Genomic DNA, 22,519 nt, shown 5'->3' with positions numbered 1-22,519 from the left:
ACATCTACATCATTTTTGTCATTTTGATTTCCTGGTCTCTAAGTAAGTGGATCCAAATGTGTGAATATGACCTCACATTGATGTGGAATGGGGTGATATTGGTTCAAGGCACCCACATTGTGATTTGGCATGAGTTTATATAACATAGACTAATAAAAAAGGATAAATGACGACCATCTCCACCGAATGGTTGTAATACCAATCAGTATTATTCTAATAATACCGATTGGAATTATAACCAATTAGTATAGTATAGTAATAATACCGATTGGTTATAATACCAATCGGTATAGCCCATTAATAATACTGATTGGTTGTAACACCAATCGGTATAACCCTAAAATATTAAGGAAAAGTGGGCGGCAATTTTGCCACGTTTATTAAGTCATAGTACCGATTGGTATTTCGGTATTGCTCAACTAATTAGTAAAAAATCTGAGAGATTCTCTTCTTTCTTCTCTTCTTTCCCATTTACGAAGGCTTCGACGATCCCTGTTGCGACGACCGCTTCGACGATCTCGGCTGCGACGATCGTCGTCCGTGCTGCTGCAATGAAGGCTTTGTTTACTCTAGTGATCTTCGTCTAGGTAAGATCTTCCTCTTCCATTGATATAGAATAGTCTTAAATTGATATATATATATGTTTTGGTTTAAGTTTGGTTTCTTTATTGATTTTTGATATAGATTAGGTTTTGATATGGATTTAGGTTTCGATATGGCTTTTTGATATGTATTTAGGTTTTGATATGATTTTTTTTATATGAATTTAGGTTTTGATATGAATTTAGGTTTTTATATGCATTAAATTTTAGGTTTAGGTTTTGATATAGATTTTGATTATAGAAATGAATATAGATCTTATATGAGATTGTCATTCTAGATTGTCATTATAGATCGATCTTGTATTTTTTTTAATAAATACAATGGATATCTTTGGTATAAAATGTATAATTTATACGGAAAAAGATCGACATCTTTTGGAATATATTCAAGGAGTCGATTATTTTCTTAGTTTTACTGTGAGTTTTGGCCGAATTACCATTATTGCATGTCCATGCGTTAAATGTGGTAACAAAGAATATTTTGACAAATAAGGCATAAAAAAACATTTAATTTTGTATAAAATAAGGAAAATCTATACATTTTGAAATTGTCATGGGGAAAAACGACAACGCAATGTACAAATTGAAGAAGATAATTAGGAACAACTTCATACTAATGATACATTGGATGTGAACTCGGAGCGCAATGATTTTGATGGGGATAATTGTATAAGAAATATCATAAATGATTTATATCCATATGGTGTTGATGCATCAAATGTGGGTCTTACGAGTAATATTGATTCGAATGAGGATGAGGCAAATGAGGATGCTAAAAAAGTATATAAGCTCTTAAATAAATATAATGAAGCATTATATGAAGACTTCAGAATTTCAAAGGCATCAACATTAATAAAATTACTCCACCTCAAGAATATTGGGCAATGGACAAATTATTCATTTAACATGTTGTTTAAATTGTTAAAGAAATAAATATTATCGGTCAATTGCAATCTTCTCAATTCATATTATCATTGTAAGAAGTTTCTTACAAATGTTGGTTTTTCTTATGAAAAGATCTGTAACTCCCAAGAAATTCCAATGTCCATAGCTTAGCACATGTCGGATGACATGTGCCAATATGGGGGATTCGGGGTGGCTCGATGTTCGATGGTTTCAACATTGGTTTGCGTTCTAGACATATTTTTTAAAATAAAACATTTATTTTTAAAGATTTTAACAATACCTAACAGCTTTGAAAATCAATTATGTAAAAATAATTAATTTTATTTAAATTTTAATAATCTGGGTATTTATTGTAACCAAGGGACAATTTGATTTGAAATCTAGTTTAAAATAATCTAACATAATTAATTTAAGAAAGAATTATTTATTTGAAAACAGGGTCGCTAAATGATTTTAGAAAAATCAGTATAATGTACGTATATAAACGTACTTTATACTAGAGTATCCATAAGAGGCTCGTTATTTGGTTATGCTCGGGAAAAGTATTTCGCGCTATGTCCGCAACGCCCGTTGAATTCCGTTTTATTTTTTAAAAGTCTAGCTATCAAAAGATTTATTTATAACATTTATTTTCTTTGATTAGTAGTTCGGGGGTCATAAACAAGGATAAGTTTAGATAAATAATTGTACAAAATTATATAGAAGTACGTACCTAAGATTGCGGTTATGAAAGATTGAGTACAAGACTTGAAAAATATCAGAAAAGTATTAGAATTTAAAATAGATTCCAAACAGAGCCTTAGTCAAAATATTTGTTTAAGAAATATCCTGAAAATATTTTCAAATTATTTTCTATCCTCTCGGGATTATTTGAAAATGAATTGGGGTTCTAAAATTAAAAAAATAATTTTGGGATTTGAAAAGTGGAACCAAACAGACCTCTAAACTGGAGTCCTAAGGGTTGGGTCCGGTTTTATTGGTATGGGACCGGAGAGACTCGGTCTAGACTAAGGAAGCTCGCGATCGGGATTTGGGATACTCGGTCGAAGGACCAGAGTCCCAAGGTTAGGGTGCCAAGGACTCCCGGTCCTTGGCTGAAATTATCGATCTAGGTATAAAAGCATATTGGTCTTGGACTAGCCAAGGGTCAGGTTTCTCGGTCAAGGTATAAAAACCTCTCAGTCCGAGGCTAGCTCTAGGCTGAGATCCTCGGTCCTGGGTTTGGGAGGCTCGGTCCTAAGGTTCGACTTCTCGGTACTATGACCTGGGAGTCTCGGTCCCTAGTCAGACTTCTCAGTCCTAGGTGAAAATCCTCGGTCAGATTTCTCGGTTCTAGCTCAAGAACATCGGTATTAGGGCTTGGTCAAAACTCAAGAACACTGGTCATTAGTCTCAGTTCTAGGTCAATTTTCTCGATCCCGATCAGGATCGAGAGTTCTCGGTCCTCGGTCCTATAAGACTCGATCAAAGAACACCAAGTGTTCTTCATTTGGCCCAAAAATTGCAGGTTTGTATCTTTTGATATAGATCATGAAAATATGATCGGTAAGTTGGTATCAATTTCATTGGATGTAGGGATCATAACCCCTAATCCTAAAACCGATCAATCAAACCCTAAGACGATTGATTTTTCAAAACGATTTCTATAGCAAAATTTGGGAACTTTCGATGGCTTAATTCTTATTTCAACAACTTCCTAATGATAAATCGAACACGACCAAAACAAGAACATCAAACAAGCACTGTAACAAACTTTCTGTTAGATTAAGCTAATTAAAGAAAAGGGGAAAACTATTTAATTAAGATTAAATAGGAATTTATTAAATTAAGTTGAATTAAGAAAAAAAAAATTAATTGATTAAAATGAACTTAGGATAATTAAATCAATGCGACATAGTTTTGATGATGCGCTGATAATTGAATAAAACTAAGTTGTGCAAATGTGTTATGTGCAGGAAGCGCGAGAAGACGCCTCACTTCAAAAAGTAGAGTTGAGGAAACGCGAGTAGACGTCTCACTTTAAATAGCAGAGCTGAGGAAGCGCGAGCAGATGTCTCACTTCAAATAGTAGAGCTGAGGAAGCGCGGACAGACATCTCACTTTAAATAGCAGAGCTGAGAAAGCGCGAGCAGACAACTTACTTCAAACAACAGAGTTGAAGAAGCCCTAACAACAGGCTTACGTCAACATCAGTCTGAAGTTGGGCTAACAGTAGACTTCCACGTTCAACCATCAGAAAGTCGACACGAATCTACAAACGAGATTCGACCATTGCTACATCTCAATATTAAAGGAATTTAAAGTACAATGTCGAATCCTTGAATTTAAGAACGGTGGATCCCTGGATTTCTGAACGGCGGATCCCTGAATATCTGGATTCTCGGTACGGCGAATCCTCCTGATTAATTTACGTATCCAAAAGTTATATTCGACCGTTGCTACACTTAAATATAAAAGATCTCTAGAGTACAATGACGAACTCTCTCAGAACTTTTGGGATCTTCGGACAAGTTACAAAAATCTTTGAATGAGAACACATACGAAGAACAAGCCTTTGAATTCTCGATTAATCTAATTTCTCTAGCTCATCCTTCAGAAGTGCATTCTGTACGCTAAGCTGAGAGTTAATTCAATGTATTATCTGAGATTATACTCAGTGTTGTAAGTTGAACAGAACGTTGTCTGTTCAACAGAGTGATAACTAAGAGTTCATAATAGGCAGCTGTTAAGTCCTAGGTTCTGGTTGGGTTTGTGTAAACGCTATACAAACCAAAGTTTTCTAGTGGAATCCTTCTAGAAACAGAAGAAGGGTGACGTAGGAGTTTTATCTCCGAACATCCATAAAACTCATGTTATTTTCTTACTACATCTTATTGTCTTGCATCTGCCGCTTCAAATCTAGCAAGCATTTCCGAACTTCAAATCGTTCAAGAGTTTGCGACGATTTGTCAAAGAATAGAAACAGATTTTAATCTCTAACAGGATTAAAATCATATTGAAAGTCAAAATTAGCTCAACAATATTCAACCCCCCTTCTATTGTTGAAGTCGATCCTAACACTTTCAATCTGAAATTTAAACTTTTATTTTTTAAAATTCCAGTTCAACCAAACATGATCGGGATGTATGTAATATCATTTGAAAATCATCCAAACATGTTTACTAACATGTTAGGAAGTTATTTGAATCAAAATTCAAACTTAAAAACTCAATAACACAAATTTCAAATTTTCCAAATTTTCAAATCAATTTTGGATTTTTTTTTTATTAGGGTTGAATTGACAAAATATTCTTCAATAGAAAGCTTGGACATCATCTAGGGATTGATTTTAACTATAGAAAGTATGAAATTGAACCCTAAATAAGATTAACCTGAACGAACTTGAAAAATTTTAACTTTAAATCACAACTTGAATTACGATAGTTCTGGAAGCTTACTTGTGATTAGAGAATACTCCTATGATCTTAAGGAAGCTTTCCAAAGCTCTGGATCGAATCTAGATCACCAGAATAATTTCTTCAAAACCTAGTCGTCAGAGCTCCATTGGAAATCTTCAAGAAGGTCGTGATTATTGGATTTTGTTCGATGGCTTGGAAGATGAAGACTTATGGAGTATTTATACTTAAGCCATGTCGGTTTCGAAGTCGAATTCATATTGAATTTGGCTTCTGAAACTCTTCTTCTTCGTTTCTGTTTTGTCCTTACAGACCTAGTTCTAGGGTACAATTTTATTCTTATCCTAGAGGAATTGAAGGTGATGGAAAGACGTGCACGTTGGCGAAGTTTGGATGGATAAAGATGAGTAATGGTGGAGATAGAGCTTCTAGAAGGTCCCCGGCGTCGGGTGTGATTCTACGGCATTCGTGAAGAAGATGAACAAAATGACGTCATTTTCCCTAGAGAATGGAATATCAAAACGATGGCTTTGAGGGAATCCAAGGACCTCAACAAGATCGATTTGTATGATCTCTTTAACGATCTGAAGGACTATGAGTTTGAGATAAACTCAAGGAATGAGGAGGATCCGTCCACCTCCATCACAACACAAGCATTCGTGACTGCTGAAGAGCCACTTGCTTCGACATCTGTCAAGTCTGCTGAACAGATCAGCAACGACGCGATGTCATTATTTGTCAAGAAATTTGGTAAATTCATGAGGAAGAATCATTCTAACTTAAATCTTAATAGAAATAATTATAAAAATGAGTCTAATGCTAATTTAAAATGTTTTAATTGTGACAGACCAGGTCATTTCATGGTTGATTGTAAGAAAACTAGAAGGGATGACAAGAAGCCATTCGAGAGGAAGTACAAGGAGGATCACAGATCTTCCAAGAACAAGAAGGAACAGAAGGCTTTGCTTGTTGAGAAAAGCAAGAACAAATTGGCTGAAAGTGATTCTGATGAGAGCTCTTTAAGTGAAAGTGAGAAAGAAATTATCAAATGCATCATGGCAGATGACAATGAGGTATTTGATTTCACCTCTAATGAATTCATAAGAAATGATTTAATTACTGCACTTAATGACATGGTCATTGAGTACAAGAAACTGTCAGATCTTTTTAACGAAATAAACTTGAAAAACAAATCTAACAATACAAGTTTCTCAACTCAAAATAATGAACTAAAAGTTTTGAAAAACAAAATGAATGAGCTATCAGCTGAGAATGAGAAGCTTAAAGAAATAGTTCAGAGTTTATCTGTTAAAAATCAAAGAATAAACTATGTGGTTAGTTCATGGACTAAGTCTGGAAATGCTCTCAAACAATTGCATGAGAAACAAAGACCTGCCCGGATGCAGATCCGGCCTGGGATTTGTTGGGGGAAATCCAATTGAGTCCTACAACAAGTTGACCCGGTAAAAGGAAAACTTAATTTCATAAGTTTCGTCAAGGAAAATTCAACTGACATTTGAACTAATCAAAACTGTAATAGTTTGACTCTTAAAGATGAAATTAAATATGTTAAGCCAACTAACCAAAAGTCAAGCTGGCTTAAGCCCAAAAACAGGGCAGTCAACTAGTCTAGTAAGCACAAACGTGACAGAAAGCCATGAATGTTTTATCAAAATCATTTTCTAAAATTAACGGATCATCAACATGTAGAAAGAAATATGCCAAGTTTAAAAAATACACATTATTAAAAACACAAAATGAGAGATCCATAAAAATAACTCAAGTATGGATCCCCAAGGGACTAATTAACCAAGAACCTAAATGAATATGGGTATCAAAGCTGTCAATGTTTATAGGTGCATGTAAAACAGGACATCAGCTTGGAAGATTTAGTATGGTATCTGGACAGCGACTGCTCCAAGCATATGATAGGCAACAATCGGCTGCTGACGGACATATCAAAATGTACCGGACCAAAAATCACCTTCGGTGATAACTCGAAAAGTAAAACCATGGGGAAAGGTGAGATTTTCCACGGTAACTTTACTATTAATAATATATTATTTGTAGAAAATTTATGTTACAATTTAATTAGCATAAGTCAAATGTGCGATAATGGTCACATAATAGAATTTACAAACATGTATATCTTGTTAGAGATCAGTAAGGGAACACTTTGCTGACAGGAAGTAGAGTAGGAAACTACTATAAAATTAATTGGAAGAATAAATCTTCAGATCTCGTATGTATGATTGTCAAAGATGACCAAAATTGGTTATGGCATAAAAGACTTAATCACTTAAACTTTAATACAATTAATAATATTTGTATAAAAGATCTTGTAACTGGAATTCCTAAACTGAAATTTAATAAAGACAAGGTCTGCCCATCTTGTCAAATGGGCAAACAGATCAGATCAACATTTAAAAACAAAAGGAATATCTAATCTGATAGATGTCTGGAATTACTACACATGGACCTGTTTGATCCAATTCAAGTAACTAGTTTAAGGGGAATGAGATATACACTGGTCATAATTGATGAATACTCAAGGTTTACTTGGATAGTATTTTTAGTATCTAAGGATCAAACTAGTGTTAATCTAATTAAAATTCTTAGAATACTACAAAATGAAAAATCCTTAAGCATTATAAAAGTTAGAAGTGACAGAGGAACATAATCACAAACAAAAATATGTCCTCTTTCCTTGAGGAATCCGGTATTAGATACGAGTTGTCTAGTGCTAGAACTTCACAACAAAATAGTGTTGCTGAAAAGAGAAACATGACACTGAAAGAAGAAGCTAGATCAATGTTAGATGATTCTAGTGTGTCTCAAAAACTTTGGGCAGAAGCTATCAATATAACATGCTATACTCAAAACAGGTCAATGATTAATAAACGATTTAATAAAACACCTTATGAAATTTGATATGACAAAGTTCCTAAAATATCATACTATATGATATTCGGCTGTAAGTGTTTTATTCACAACAATGGTAAAAATCATTTGACTGTCTTTGATGCCAAAGCAAATATTGGCATCATGCTAGGTTATTCTTCAGTCAGCAAAGCCTATAGAGTTTTCAATAAACAAACTCTAACTGTTGAAGAATCAACCCATGTTGTATTTGATGAATATGTTGAAAATAATTTAAATGAAATTAATAAATTATCTAACAGATTGGAAGCAACTAATCTCCAATCTGATAGTGACGATGAAGTTCAAGTCAACAAAAACAATCAATCTGATCAGCCAGCTGACACGGTTGATGTTCAACTAGTCAGCCAGACTGAAAGTCAGCAGACAACTGACAGTCTGGATGTTACTGGAATAGTGTATCAGACAACTGACCTTCTATGACCGAACTTCAGATGGAACAAAACCATCCACCATAATTAATCATAAGAAATCCCTTTGCACCTCTTAGAACCATAAACCAATTATTTGATGAATATGCAAACTCTATTTTCATCTCTCAAATCGGACCTAAGAAAGTAGTTGAAGCATTGCTTGATCCATATTGGATCAATGCCATGCAAGAAAAACTAAACCAATTTGAAATAAACAAAGTTTGACATCTAATTCTCAAACCAGATAATCAATCCGTTATTAGAACTAGATAGGTATTTAGAAACAAACTAAATGAATATGGACTAGTTATTAGAAACAAAGTTAGGCTAGTATCTCAAGGACAGACATGTGGAAGGAATTGACTTCGAGGAGTCATTTGCTATTGTAGCTAGGTTAGAAGCTATTAGAATCTTCTTAACATATGGTGCTTTCAAAAAAATTAAAGTATATTAAATGAACGTTAAGAGTGTCTTTCTTAACGACATACTCAATGAGGATGTTTATGTTGAACAACATCCTGATTTTCAAAATCATACTTTGTCTCATCATGTTTTCAAATTAGATAAAGCATTATATGGACTTAAGAAAGCTCTTAAAGCTTAGTATGACACATTGTCAAAAAAATTATTTGAGCATGATTTTGTTATTGACAGCGTATATAAAATACTCTTTAAATTTGTCAAAAACTCACATATTTTACTTGTACAAATTTATGTATATAACATCATCTTTGGGTCAACTAACTCCAAATTATGTAAAAAGTTCTCTAAGTTGATGTAGGACAAATTTGAGATGAGCATGATGGGTGAGCTAACGTTCTTCCTTGGACTTCAAGTTATGCAACTTGAAAATGGAATATTCATAATCAAGCTAAGTACACCAAGGAATTACTAAAGAAATTCGGTATGAAGAACTGTTTAGCTGCCTCAACTCCCATGAACTCATCGAGCAAATTGGACAAAGATGAAGGCGGTCAAGATGTTGATATCATAGCCTATCGAGGGATCATTGCCTCCCTGCTCTATCTGATAGTCAGCAGACTAGACATCATGTTTGTTATCAGCGTGTGTGGAAGATTTCAGGCTTTCTTAAACAATCTCATTACATAGCTGTTAAACGTATTTTGAAATATTTTAAGAGAACTCAATGTGTTGGACTGTGGTATCCAAATGATTACAGTTTCAACTTAATTAGTTACTCTCATGCAGACTATGCATGATGTAAGTTTGATAGGAAAAGCACCAATGGAACGTGTCAGTTCCTTGATGATCAACAGCAGAAACAGAGTACCTTGTTGCTGGTAGCTGTTGTGCTCAACTGATGTGGATTCAACAACAGTTGAGAGATTTTGGCATTCAAGTATATGAGTCGCCAATCTTCTGTGATAACACCAGTGCCATAGCGATCACATATAATCCTGTGTTGCACTCAAGGACAAAGCATATCGACATTCGACACCACTTCATCCGAGACCATGTAGCGCAGAAGCATGTCCGGCTAGAATACGTGTCAACTGATCAACAAGTGGCTGATATCTTCACAAAGCCACTCTCCGTGACTGTTTTCTTACTTTAGAAATATTTTAGGTTTTTTAGATTTAAATAAATTAATCATGCATAAACTTAGGGAGAATCTGATGGTCAGCTGATAAGTCAGACATGTTGAAACAGTTGTCTCTAACCCAGCTGAAAGAAGTGTCGGCTGATGACATTGTACATCAGACGAGGCTATGCATAAGAAACTTGTAATTCAGCAGAGTAATAACACTCAGCTGATATGCAAAGTCTGTTGTCATCACTATAGTTGAATACTACGCGCTATCAGTTGAGTACTTCAACTCAACTGATGAGCAATGTATCATGCCAAGCATAATATATCAGTTGTTATTATGCGTCGGCAGAACGCCTTTAGCAGAGTAGTGACACTTAGCTGAAATACAAGGCATGCAGACAGCACAGTGCGTCAAATATCTTAGTGAGTATCACTCGATTACTCTTCAGCGGAGTGGAACAACATTTCGACCTTATCAATACGTTGTCGCATTATCTCCCTTAGGATAATAAACGGCCACATTTATAAACAAAATTTTTAAAAATAAATACTTCCCTTTTTTCTTTTTAAAAATTGTGTACGCCAATTTTTATTCAAATAACATGAAGACACGTGGATTGTCATGTTATATAAATATGTGACCAACATTTCTAAACGATTTACATTCTCTTTTGCGATCTTAGCCATAACCCTAATTTTCTTCATCTTCTCTCTGAAACTCTGAGCATCTGAAATGACATATTTCTCTTAGAACATTCTGCAAATAGACTTCGATGTCTACACTCTAGCCATTCCTAAGATGGTGGAGATGTTCCAATCCCTGGAAACAACCGACCTGAAGAAGTTTCTAGGGGGAACCAACAGCGTACACGAAGAAGAGGTACGCCAGTTTTTCTCGATAGCGAAGGTCGTCGAGGACACCATCTAGTGCATGATGAAAGGCACTGAGCTCATTGTCTCAAAAGAGGCATTCCCCGAATACTTTGAGCTTCCGACGAAAGGGTTCATCGCCTTCGACCAGATACCGGTAGCCGCGATTAAGGAGATGCAGACGGTTTTCTCGGAATTCTCTCATCTCATTCCTCTTCATGGAAAGAAGAAATTGATGAAACTAGAATATCGTCTGCTCAATGATATAGTAGCAAAATCCCTTCGAGCAAAGGTAGGGTCTTTCGACGCTTCGAGATAATGGTGAGAATCACAAAAGGAATTGCCATCAAATGGACATCAGTCCTCTTCACAACCCTAATAACCACGGTGACGCTCCCGAAGAAGCAGCATACTGGATTTGTTGTGCAGATCAGAAGGCTGCTCGAACACTTTAAGGTAAACGTACGCAGGGGAGTGAACATCCATTCATCCAAGGTTCTGACCAAAAGGACGGTCAGTACCTACATTCTCAAGATAAGAGGGGTGCAGGACTCCAGCCTCGAAATATCTGCACAACAGTCAAGCGGACAATCAACAACCCTCTCTTAGCGACCAACAACGTGAAAGAGAAGGAGGCTGATACTTGAGAAATCTACTGAAAGCTCAAGCAACCGAGTCCTTGACTCAACAGGAGAGTCAGTCGAGACTATTTTTAAGGCCAAGAAGGCACGATTGGAGGAAACAACAGCAGTAGAGGTAGCAGTAGACTCTGATTTAATAATTGAAGTAAATGTCACTACAGTCGCTGCTACAACTCCTGAGGTAACCCTTGCAGTGGTACTAGCCGAAGCGTCAACTGAACGTCCTGTCGTAGTACCAACTGAAGCACCAGCTGAAGACTTTGTTGAAGCATTAGCTGCAGTGTCAGTTGATATTCTTGCTGAAAGACCAGCGGCAACGTCAGCTGAAGGCCCTGTTATAGCACAACTAACAGAAGCACCTTCACTAGTGGTTGTTCCTTTAACAGCTGTTTCACCAGCAACTACCATAGCAGCAGCTCCAGCTGCTCAAGGTATCCACATAAGAGAATCAATCTCAGCTATTGCACGACCTGCCGAAGTTGCAGGTAAAAGAAATGAAATTGCGATCGCTAAACCCAAGGCTCCCTCCCCGGAACAACTCAGCATAGATCTGATAATGGAGGAGATCGAGGAGAAAGCGAAGGAAATGATGCAACTCTTCGACAACTGATTCACGACAGGTTCTCTGATTCCCTAACAAGGGGTATCGATCTTAACAAAATGATTGAAGGACTGATACTTCAAGAGAACACAATTCTGAAGTGGACCTCCACTACTAACACACGTGAGGCTCTCAAAAGGAGGGAGTTAGTTGCAGTCAACACTAGAGGAGCTAACCTGCAAACACTCATTCGCCAGAAAATGTCTAATTACAGGTCAATGGACAAAACCGCATGACTAGATGCCAGAGTTAATGAGAAGCTGTAACATATCCTGGAATCACTTAGCTCGAGAGACATGACAATCAAACATGGTACTGGGTTGCTACGCTACCATATTAATTTTATTAAAAAATATTTTAAAATAAAATTATTGTAAAATAGTACACATTTAACAACTAAATATGATATTATGTTCTTACCTTTATTTTAATTTTATAAAATCACATTCTAACCGAATATAGAAGATAAGTTCAAAGAACAGTCATGGCCTAGAGAATAACTAGGGTTTATATCTTCGATCTCAAAATTTGTATCGTAATCCGCCGATGGCCGCTTCCTCCATAGAAGGTGTCGGAGCAACGGCTCTAAGGTCAGTCCTCCACCGCATCCAGCTAGCCGCCGACAGATCCGGCAGGTCTTCTGACCGAATTAGAGTAGTTGCCGTCAGCAAAATCAAGCCCGTTTCCATCATCCGTGAAGTCTATGACGCCGGCCACCGTCACTTTGGTGAGAATTACGTTCAAGAGATCATCGAGAAAGCACCTCAGCTTCCAGAAGACATTGAATGGCATTTTATTGGTAATCTGCAAAGCAACAAAGTAAAACCTCTTCTAACTGGTGTGCCAAACCTTGCTATGGTGGAAACTGTTGACGATACGAAGATTGCTAACCTTTTGAATCGTGTTGTGGAGAATATTGGGAGAAAGCCTTTGAAAGTGTTGGTTCAAGTGAATACTAGTGGAGAAGAATCAAAATATGGTGTGAGTCCATCTGAATGTTTGGAACTTGTAAAGCATGTAACTTTGTCCTGCCCTAACCTTGAGTTTTCTGGGTTAATGACCATTGGGATGCCTGATTATACTTCAACCCCTTTGAATTTCAGTACACTGGCAAATTGTAGAAGTCAAGTCTGTGAGGAACTTGGAATTGCAGAAGAAAAATGTGAACTATCAATGGGAATGTCTGGTGATTTTGAATTGGCTGTTGAAATGGGTAGCACCAATGTAAGAATTGGATCAACCATATTTGGTGCCAGGGAGTATCCCAAGAAACAGTGAAATTAGCACTAAAATTGTTTTTCTTTCAGCTTGAGAAAGATCAGAGTGCAACTTCATCAGATAAGTTCCTGTTTTTTGTTATTTTATTTTGCAGCAGTTTGTATTAAATTAAAATAAAAACATCCTCTTGATTTCAACCCTTATAAATTTGGATTTGGATTAGAGTATTCTTCATACTACAAACAGAATTCATGGCACCATTCTGATCAGATGTGTAGCTGTTGTTTTGGATTGTTCATTCTATGTTTTGGATGAAGTTGATGATTGTTTGCAAAAACATAGTGTTCTGTTTTGATCTTTGTGTTCTAGATTTGATTGTTGATAACCTGTATTATTCTACTTCGGTTTGAGAAGAGAAGCAAGGAGATCAAAGGATCATACTTGGACTCTGACTATATTTGTTTCACCCTGAAAAGCTATTTTTTTTTTTCAAAGCTTGTTCGTGAAGTGAATCTCATTTCTTAAAAGAACATTTATCTCAACTACTTTAGATTCTTTTGACACTGATTTGATTTGAGCAAATTGATGGTGATGAAAGGTTAATCTAAAGAACTTAATATGGGATTATGTTCAATTCTTATTCATCTTGAATTTATGAATTTTGTAATGGAAGCTGCAAATCCCAAACAGTGTTTAATTATTGGATTTCATGACAAGTTCACTTATCGCATTAGTGTCGAAAGGATAAGAACTTAATATGGGATTATATATGTTCATTTCTTATTGATCTTGAATTTATGGATTTTGTAATGGAAGCTGCAAATCCCTCACCGTGTTTATTGGATTTCATGACAAGTTCACTTATTGCATTACAACGTGTTTATTGAAAACATTAATAATATAATTGAAGGTTGGGTGGGTTACAAAATTTCTTTGTTATGTCAGTTGGGTTCAAACTAGTTATCATCACTCTTTAAAGAATTCAAAACTATTGGTGCTAAAATTTTCTACTTTCGAAAACAGTAACGAGACTTCTTGATCAGCTCATTTGCAACTTTATCTAGGAAAATATAGACAAAGAAAGTAACAAAGTTAAATGAAAAAAGTTTGCAATCATAAGTTGCAAGGAATGTTACAAAATAAAGGAATGTCACACAATAAATCATAACATATGTAAAAAATTTAAACTCATAAAAGTTTATTGAAGGGGGAAATGGTCTTCACATTTTAAAATGGGAAGGACATATCATTTTGGCATGATATATGAGAAGGGGAAGTGACTTCTTAAATCCACTCTTTATGAGATGAAAAACATTAAGTTAAAGAAATTATGCTATCAATAGTTAAAAGTGATATATTCTCAAACTTTCAAAATTTGAAATGCTCTATGACCTCGCCACTTTAAGCGGGAATAAAGTGACAACATGGAGGAAAAGAGGGGTGACTAATACACTTTATCATATATATACTCTCAAGTTTCGAGTCGATCAACATATTTTGGAACTGTAAATTCTAGAAGCGGACTTTACTCTCGGAAGTCCTTGGTTCTCACAAAATATTCCAATGTACAATTCATATTTTGGTTAGCCTTTCTTGGAAATCTCTTGAAAAAAAAGGGGTTAACATATTAAAGTTAGTATTGAATGAGTTAGTGTTGTCAATTACTTTATAACATGGTACATGTGCTCATAATAATTAGATTAATATTACAATATTAATGATTACAATTACAAATGAAAAAATGTATTTAATGTTTTGCTTATAACAAGGGCAGATGTCTATTTTGAATAAATATAAATTACACCAAATCAGTGATCTAATATTTTACAAGTTAGTATAATTGGTTGTGGGTAATCCGAGAAATGTTTGTTTTGCCTTAACCTCTAAATTTTTTTTTTCTTTTGGAGTTTCTTAATTAAGTCACATTTTGTCGTTTTTCAAAAAATAATTAAAATAACATAAGCAAATAAAGCACATTGATATATTTGATATTTTTCTCCTTCTAAAATATATCTGAATCAATAACAATAACAGTTCCTAAAACAACAAGACAACAAACCTGTGAACAAATTCTATTCTTGAACAACAATAAACACCTTTGGAAACAAAAACCTATTAATATAGTTTGTTTATGAAGAACAAACTTAACTGTAATAATGTTCAAAAACAAGCCCAAACTTCAATCCTATTATCTAATAGAAACTAGAGGATGATGATTGTGATACCCCTCGAACTTTCTTTTTTCCAACATTTGAATAATGTTCTTCCCATACAGATTGCTGCGCAAGATTGGAGCATTTGCTTGGAACATATCAATCATATTAGATCTCACACGACCCTACATCAAATCATTCAAATTATCAACTAAAATATTTCTACTTTATAAATTTGAATTTGGATTAGAGGATTCTTCACACTACAAACAGAAATTCATGGCACCCATTCAGATCAGATGTCCAATTGTTTTGGATTGTTCATTCTAAGTTTTGGATGAAGTTGATGATTGTTTGCAAAAACATAGTGTTCTGTTTTGATCTTTGTGTTTTAGATTTGATTGTTGATAACCTGTATTATTCTACTTCTGTTTGAGAAGAGAAGCAAGGAGATCAAAGGATCATACTTGGACTCTGACTATATTTGTTTCACCTTGAAAAGCTATTTTTTTTTCAAAGCTTGTTCGTGAAGTGAATCTCATTTCTCAAAAGAACATTTATCTCAACTACTTTAGATTCTTTTGACACTGATTTGATTTGAGCAAATTGATGGTGATGAAAGGTTAATCTAAAGAACTTAATATGGGATTATGTTCAATTCTTATTCATCTTGAATTTATGAATTTTGTAATGGAAGCTGCAAATCCCAAACAGTGTTTAATTATTGGATTTCATGACAAGTTCACTTATCGCATTAGTGTCGAAAGGATAAGAACTTAATATGGGATTATATATGTTCATTTCTTATTGATCTTGAATTTATGGATTTTGTAATGGAAGCTGCAAATCCCTCACCGTGTTTATTGGATTTCATGACAAGTTCACTTATTGCATTACAACGTGTTTATTGAAAACATTAATAATATAATTGAAGGTTGGGTGGGTTACAAAATTTCTTTGTTATGTCAGTTGGGTTACAAAATGTCTTTGTTATGTCAGTTGGATTCAAACTAGTTATCATCACTCTTTAAAGAATTCAAAACTATTGGAGCTAATATTTTCTACTTTCGAAAACAGTAACGAAACTTCTTGATCAGCTCATTTGCAACTTTATCTAGGAAAATATAGACAAAGAAAGTAACCAAGTTAAATGAAAAAAGTTTGCAATCATAAGTTGCAAGGAATGTTACACAATAAAGGAATGTCACACAATAAATCATAACATATGTAAAAAATTTAAACTCATAAAAGTTTATTGAAGGGGGAAATGGTCTTCACATTTTAAAATGGGAAGGACATATCATTTTGGCATGATATATGAGAAGGGGAAGTGACTTCTTAAATCCATTCTTTATGAGATGAAGAACATTAAGTTAAAGAAATTATGCTATCAATAGTTAAAAGTGATAAATTCTCAAACTTTCAAAATTTGAAATGCTCTATGACCTCGCCACTTTAAGCGGGAATAAAGTGAATTTGGTCAATTTTCACAGCATAGCTCGTCGGGTGGTTTATAAATAGGAGCGCTGGTGATAACATGGAAGAAAAGAGAGGTGTGACTAATACACTTTATCATATATATATACTCTCAAGTTTCGAGTCGATCAACATATTTTGGAACTGTAAATTCTGGAAGCGGACTTTACTCTCGGAAGTCCTTGGTTCTCACAAAATATTCCAATGCACAATTCATATTTTGGTTAACCTTTCTTGGAAATCTCTTGAAAAAAAAGGGGTTAACATATTAAAGTTAGTATTGAATGAGTTAGTGTTGTCAATTACTTTATAACATGGTATATGTGCTCATAATAATTAGATTAATATTAAAATATTAATGATTACAATTACAAATGAAAAAATATATTTAATGTTTTGCTTATAACAAGGGCATATGCCTATTTTGAATAAATATAAATTACACCAAACCAGTGATCTAATATCTTACAAGTTAGTATAATTGGTTGTTGGTAATCCGAGAAATGTTTGTTTTGCCTTAACCTCTAAATTTATGTTGATTTTTTTTTTTTTGGAGTTTCTTAATTAAATCACATTTTGTCGTTCTTCAAAAAAAAAAAAAAAATTAAAATACCATAAGCAAATAAAGTACATTGATATATTTGATATTTTTCTCCTTCTAAAATATATCTGAATTAATAACAATAATAGTACTGTTCCTAAAACAACGAGACAACAAATCTGTGAACAAATTCTATTCTTGAACAAAAATAAACACCTTTAGAAACAATAACCTATTAATATAGTTTGTTTATGAAGAACAAACTTAACTGTAATAACGTTCAAAAACAAGCCCAAACTCCAATCCTATTATCTAATAGAAACTAGAGGATGATGATTGTGATACCCCTCGAATTTTCTTTTTTCCAACATTTGAAGAATGTTCTTCCCATACAGATTGCTGCTCAAGATTGGAGCATTTGTTTGGAACATATCAATCATATTAGACCTCACACGACCCTACATCAAATCATTAAAATTATCAACTAAAATATTTCTACTTTATAAATTTGGATTTGGATTAGAGGATTCTTCACACTACAAACAGAAATTCATGGCACCCATTCAGATCAGATGTCCAATTGTTTTGGATTGTTCATTCTAAGTTTTGGATGAAGTTGATGATTGTTTGCAAATACATAGTGTTCTATTTTGATCTGTGTTCTAGATTTGATTGTTGGTAACCTATATTATTCTACTTCGGTTTAGAAGAGAAGCAAGGAGATCAAAGGATCATACTTGGACTCTGACTATATTTGTTTCACCTTGAAAAGCTTTTTTATTTCAAAAGAGATCATATTATATGATGGTTAAACATGTCTGAATTAAAGTGTCAAACTTTAATTATGTATCAACTGTAAGAAGAAAAACACAGGACCAGTTTGAAGATGATTCTTAATGATGACATCAAAGCTTGTTCATGAAGTGAATCTCATTTCTTAAAAGAACATTTATCTCAACTACTTTAGATTCATTTGACACTGATTTGATTTGAGCAAATTGATGGCAATGAAAGGTTAATCTGAAGAACTTAATATGGGATTATGTTCAATTCTTTTACATCTTGAATTTATGGATTTTGTAATGAAAGTTGCAAATCCAAAACAGTGTTTATTAGATTTCATTACAAGTTCACTTATCGCATTACAACGTTTTATTGAAAATGTTAATAATATAATAAAAATGTTAATAATATAATTAAAGGTTGTGTTACAAAATTTATTTGTTATGATGGGTTGGGTTCAACTAGTTATCATCACTCTGTAAAGAATTCAAAACTATTGGTGCCAATATTTTATACTTTCGAAAACAGTGATGACACTTCTTGATCAGCTTATTTGCAACTTTATCTAGGAAAATATAGACAAAGAAAGTAACAAAGTTAAATAAAAAATGTTTGCAAACCAAAGAAATATATCAACACTAGTATCATAAGCTGCAAGGAATGTCACACAATAAAAGACTTTCGTTTGAGTTAGTTAAATTTACTCTAACTTTGTTAAGCTTAATAATATATGTATAAAAAATTAAACTCATAAAAGTGTATTGGAACTTGTAAAACATGTAACTTTGTCTTGTCCTAACCTTGAATTTTCTGGGTTAATGACCATTGGGATGCCTGATTATACTTCAACCCCTTTGAATTTTAGTGCACTGGCAAATTGTAGAAGTCAAGTATGTGAGGAACTTGGAATTGCAGAAGAAAAATGTGAACTATCAATGGGAATGTCTGGTGATTTTGAATTGGCTGTTGAAATGGGTAGCACCAATGTAAGAATTGGATCAACCATATTTGGTGCCAGGGAGTATCCCAAGAAACAGTGAAATTAGCACTAAAATTGTTTTTCTTTCAGCTTGAGAAAGATCAGAGTGCAACTTCATCAGATAAGTTCCTGTTTTTTGTTATTTGATTTTGCAGCAGTTTGTATTAAATTAAAATAAAAACATCCTCTTGATTTCAACCCTTATAAATTTGGATTTGGATTAGAGAATTCTTCATACTACAAACAGAATTCATGGCACCATTCTGATCAGATGTCCTACTGTTATTTTGGATTGTTCATTCTATGTTTTGGATGAAGTTGATGATTGTTTGCAAAAACATAGTGTTCTGTTTTGATCTTTGTGTTCTAGATTTGATTGTTGATAACCTGTATTATTCTACTTCGGTTTGAGAAGAGAAGCATGGAGATCAAAGGATCATACCTGGACTCTGATTATATTAATTTGTTTCACCTTAAAAAGCTATTTTTTTCAAAGCTTGTTCGTGAAGTGAATCTCATTTCTTAAAAGAACATTTATTTCAACTACTTTAGATTCTTTTGACACTGATTTGATTTGAGCAAATTGATGGTGATGAAAGGTTAATCTAAAGAACTTGATATGGGATTATGTTAAATTCTTATTCGTCTTGAATTTGTGCATTTTGTAATGGAAGCTGCAAATCCCAAACTGTGTTTAATTATTGGATTTCATGACAAGTTCACTTATCGCATTAGTGTCAAAAGGATAAGAACTTAATATGGGATTATATATGTTCATTTCTTATTGATCTTGAATTTATGGATTTTGTAATGGAAGCTGCAAATCCCTCACCGTGTTTATTGGATTTCATGACAAGTTCACTTATTGCATTACAACGTGGTTATTAAAAACTGGGTTACAAAATTTATTTGTTATGTCAGTTGGATTTAAACTAGTTATCATCACTCTTTAAAGAATTCAAAACTATTGGTTCCAATATTTTCTACTTTCGAAAACAGTGATGAGACTTCTTGATCAGCTCATTTGCAACTTTATCTAGGAAAATATAGACAAAGAAAGTAACAAAGTTAAATGAAAAAAGTTTGCAATCATAAGTTGCAAGGAATGTTACACAATAAAGGAATGTCACACAATAAATCATAACATGTAAAAAATTTATACTCATAAAAGTTTTTTTGGAGGGAAAAATGGTCTTCACATTTTAAAATGAGAAGGACATATCATTTTGGCATGATATATGAGAAGTGGAAGTGACTTCTTAGATCCACTCTTTATGAGATGAACATTAAATTAAAGAAACAATAGACAAAAGTGATAAATTCTCAAACTTTCAAAATTTGAAATGCGAACTAATCAAGTATTAGTGGTGAGTGTTGGTGTGAATATTTAAGCGGAGCCATTACCAAGACTGATCCTGGTGTCCCGATCTTTTATCAGATAAAATTGTTCGCTCTATGACCTCGCCACTTTAAGCGGGAATAAAGTGAATTTGGTCAATTTTCACAGCATAGCCTCGTCGGTGGTTTATAGATAGGATTGGACCTTTCCAGCTGTGCGCTGGTGACAACATGGAGGAAAAGAGAGGTGTGACTAATACACTTTATCATATATATATATATATACTCTCAAGTTTCGAGTTGATCAACGTACTTTGGAACAGTAAATTCTGGAAGCGGACTTTACTCCTGGAACTCCTTGGTTGATCCTCACAAAATATTCCAATGTACGATTCATATTTTGGTTAGACTTTCTTGAAAATCTATTGACAAAAAAAAACGGGTTAACATATTAAAGTTAGTATTGAATAGGTTATTGTTGATAAAAATAATTAAACTCTCTTTTTCAATTACTTTATAACATGGTTTTTGTGCTCATAATAATTAGATTAATATTAAAATATTAATGATTACAAGTACAAATGAAAAATACATTTAATGTAGATGTCTATTTTGAATAAATATAAATTACACCAAACCATTGATCTAATATCTTATAAGTTAGTATATTTGGTTATTTGTAATCGATAAATGTTTGTTTTTGCCTTAATCTTTAAATTCATGTTGATTTTTCCCGTTTTAGGGTTTCTTAATTAAATGACATGCTGTCGTTTTCTAAAAAAAAATCAAACTTAAAATAACATAAACAAATAAAGCAATGATATCTGTGATATTTTTTTGATCTAAAATATATATGAATCCATAAAAATAACAGTACTGTTCCTAAGACAACAAGACAACAAACCTGTGAACAAATTCTACAGTTGAACAACAACAATAAACACCTTTGGAAACAAAAACCTATTAATATAGTTTGTTTATGAGGAACAAACTTAACTGTAATAATGTTCAAAAACAAGCCCAAACTCCAATCCTATTATGTAATAGAAACTAGAGAATAATGATTGTGATACCCCTCGAACTTTCTTTTTTTCCAACATTTGAAGAATGTTCTTCCCATACAAGATTGGAGCATTTGCTTGGAACATATCATTCATATTAGACCTCACACGACCCTACATCAAATCATCAACTAAAATATTTTTACTTTATAAATTTGGATTTGGATTAGAGGATTCTTCACACAACAAACAAAATTCATGGCATCATTCTGATTAGATGTCCTACTATTGTTTTGGGTTCATTCTAATTTCTAAGTTTTGGATGAAGTTGATGATTGTTTGCAAATACATAGTGTTCTGTTTTGATCTGTGTTCTAGATTTGATTGTTGATAACCTATATTATTCTACTTTGGTTTAAGAAGAGAAGCAAGGAGATCAAAGGATCATACTTGGACTCTGACTATATTTGTTTCACCTTGAAAAGTTTTTTTTTTTTCAAAAGAGATCACATTATATGATGGTTTAAACATGGCTGAATTAAAGTGTCAAACTTTAATGTATCAACTGTAAGAAGAAAAAAACAGGACCAGTTTGAAGATGATTCTTAATGATGACATCAAAGCTTGTTCATGAAGTGAATCTCATTTCTTAAAAGAACATTTATCTCAACTACTTTAGATTCTTGTGACACTGATTTGATTTGAGCAAATTGATGGCAATGAAAGGTTAATCTAAAGAACTTAATATGGGATTATCTTCAATTCTTATTCATCTTGAATTTATGGATCTTGTAATGGAAACTGCAAATCCCAAACCGTGTTTATTGGATTTCATGACAAGTTTATTTATCGCATTACAACATTTTATTGATAATGTTAATAATATAATTGAAGGTTGTGTTACAAAATTTCTTACAAACGGGTTTGGTTTAACTAGTTATTATCCCTCTTTAAAGAATTCAAAACTATTGGTGCCAATATTTTCTACTTTCGAAAACAGTGATGAGACTTCTTGATCAGCTCATTTGCAATTTTATCTAGGAAAATATAGACAAAGAATGTAACAAAGTTAAATGAAAAATGTTTGCAAGCCCAAGAAAGATATTGACA

The 22,519-nt window shown here is 33.5% G+C and overlaps 1 protein-coding gene across 1 annotated transcript; it reads left to right on the top strand.

Annotated features, from left to right (window-relative positions):
* The first annotated feature begins 12,372 nt into the window (after nucleotides 1-12,372).
* On the top strand, nucleotides 12,373-13,363 carry LOC124938221 (pyridoxal phosphate homeostasis protein-like). Its single transcript, XM_047478622.1, has one exon. The coding sequence runs from the start codon at nucleotides 12,467-12,469 to the stop codon at nucleotides 13,196-13,198; it is 732 nt and encodes a 243-aa protein (XP_047334578.1). The 5' UTR covers nucleotides 12,373-12,466; the 3' UTR covers nucleotides 13,199-13,363.
* The last annotated feature ends 9,156 nt before the right edge of the window (nucleotides 13,364-22,519 follow it).

Source organism: Impatiens glandulifera, chromosome 5, assembly GCF_907164915.1.
Source record: "Impatiens glandulifera chromosome 5, dImpGla2.1, whole genome shotgun sequence".
In the NCBI taxonomy this organism is placed as follows: Eukaryota; Viridiplantae; Streptophyta; class Magnoliopsida; order Ericales; family Balsaminaceae; genus Impatiens; species Impatiens glandulifera.
This window is presented reverse-complemented; position numbering and strand designations above follow the sequence as displayed.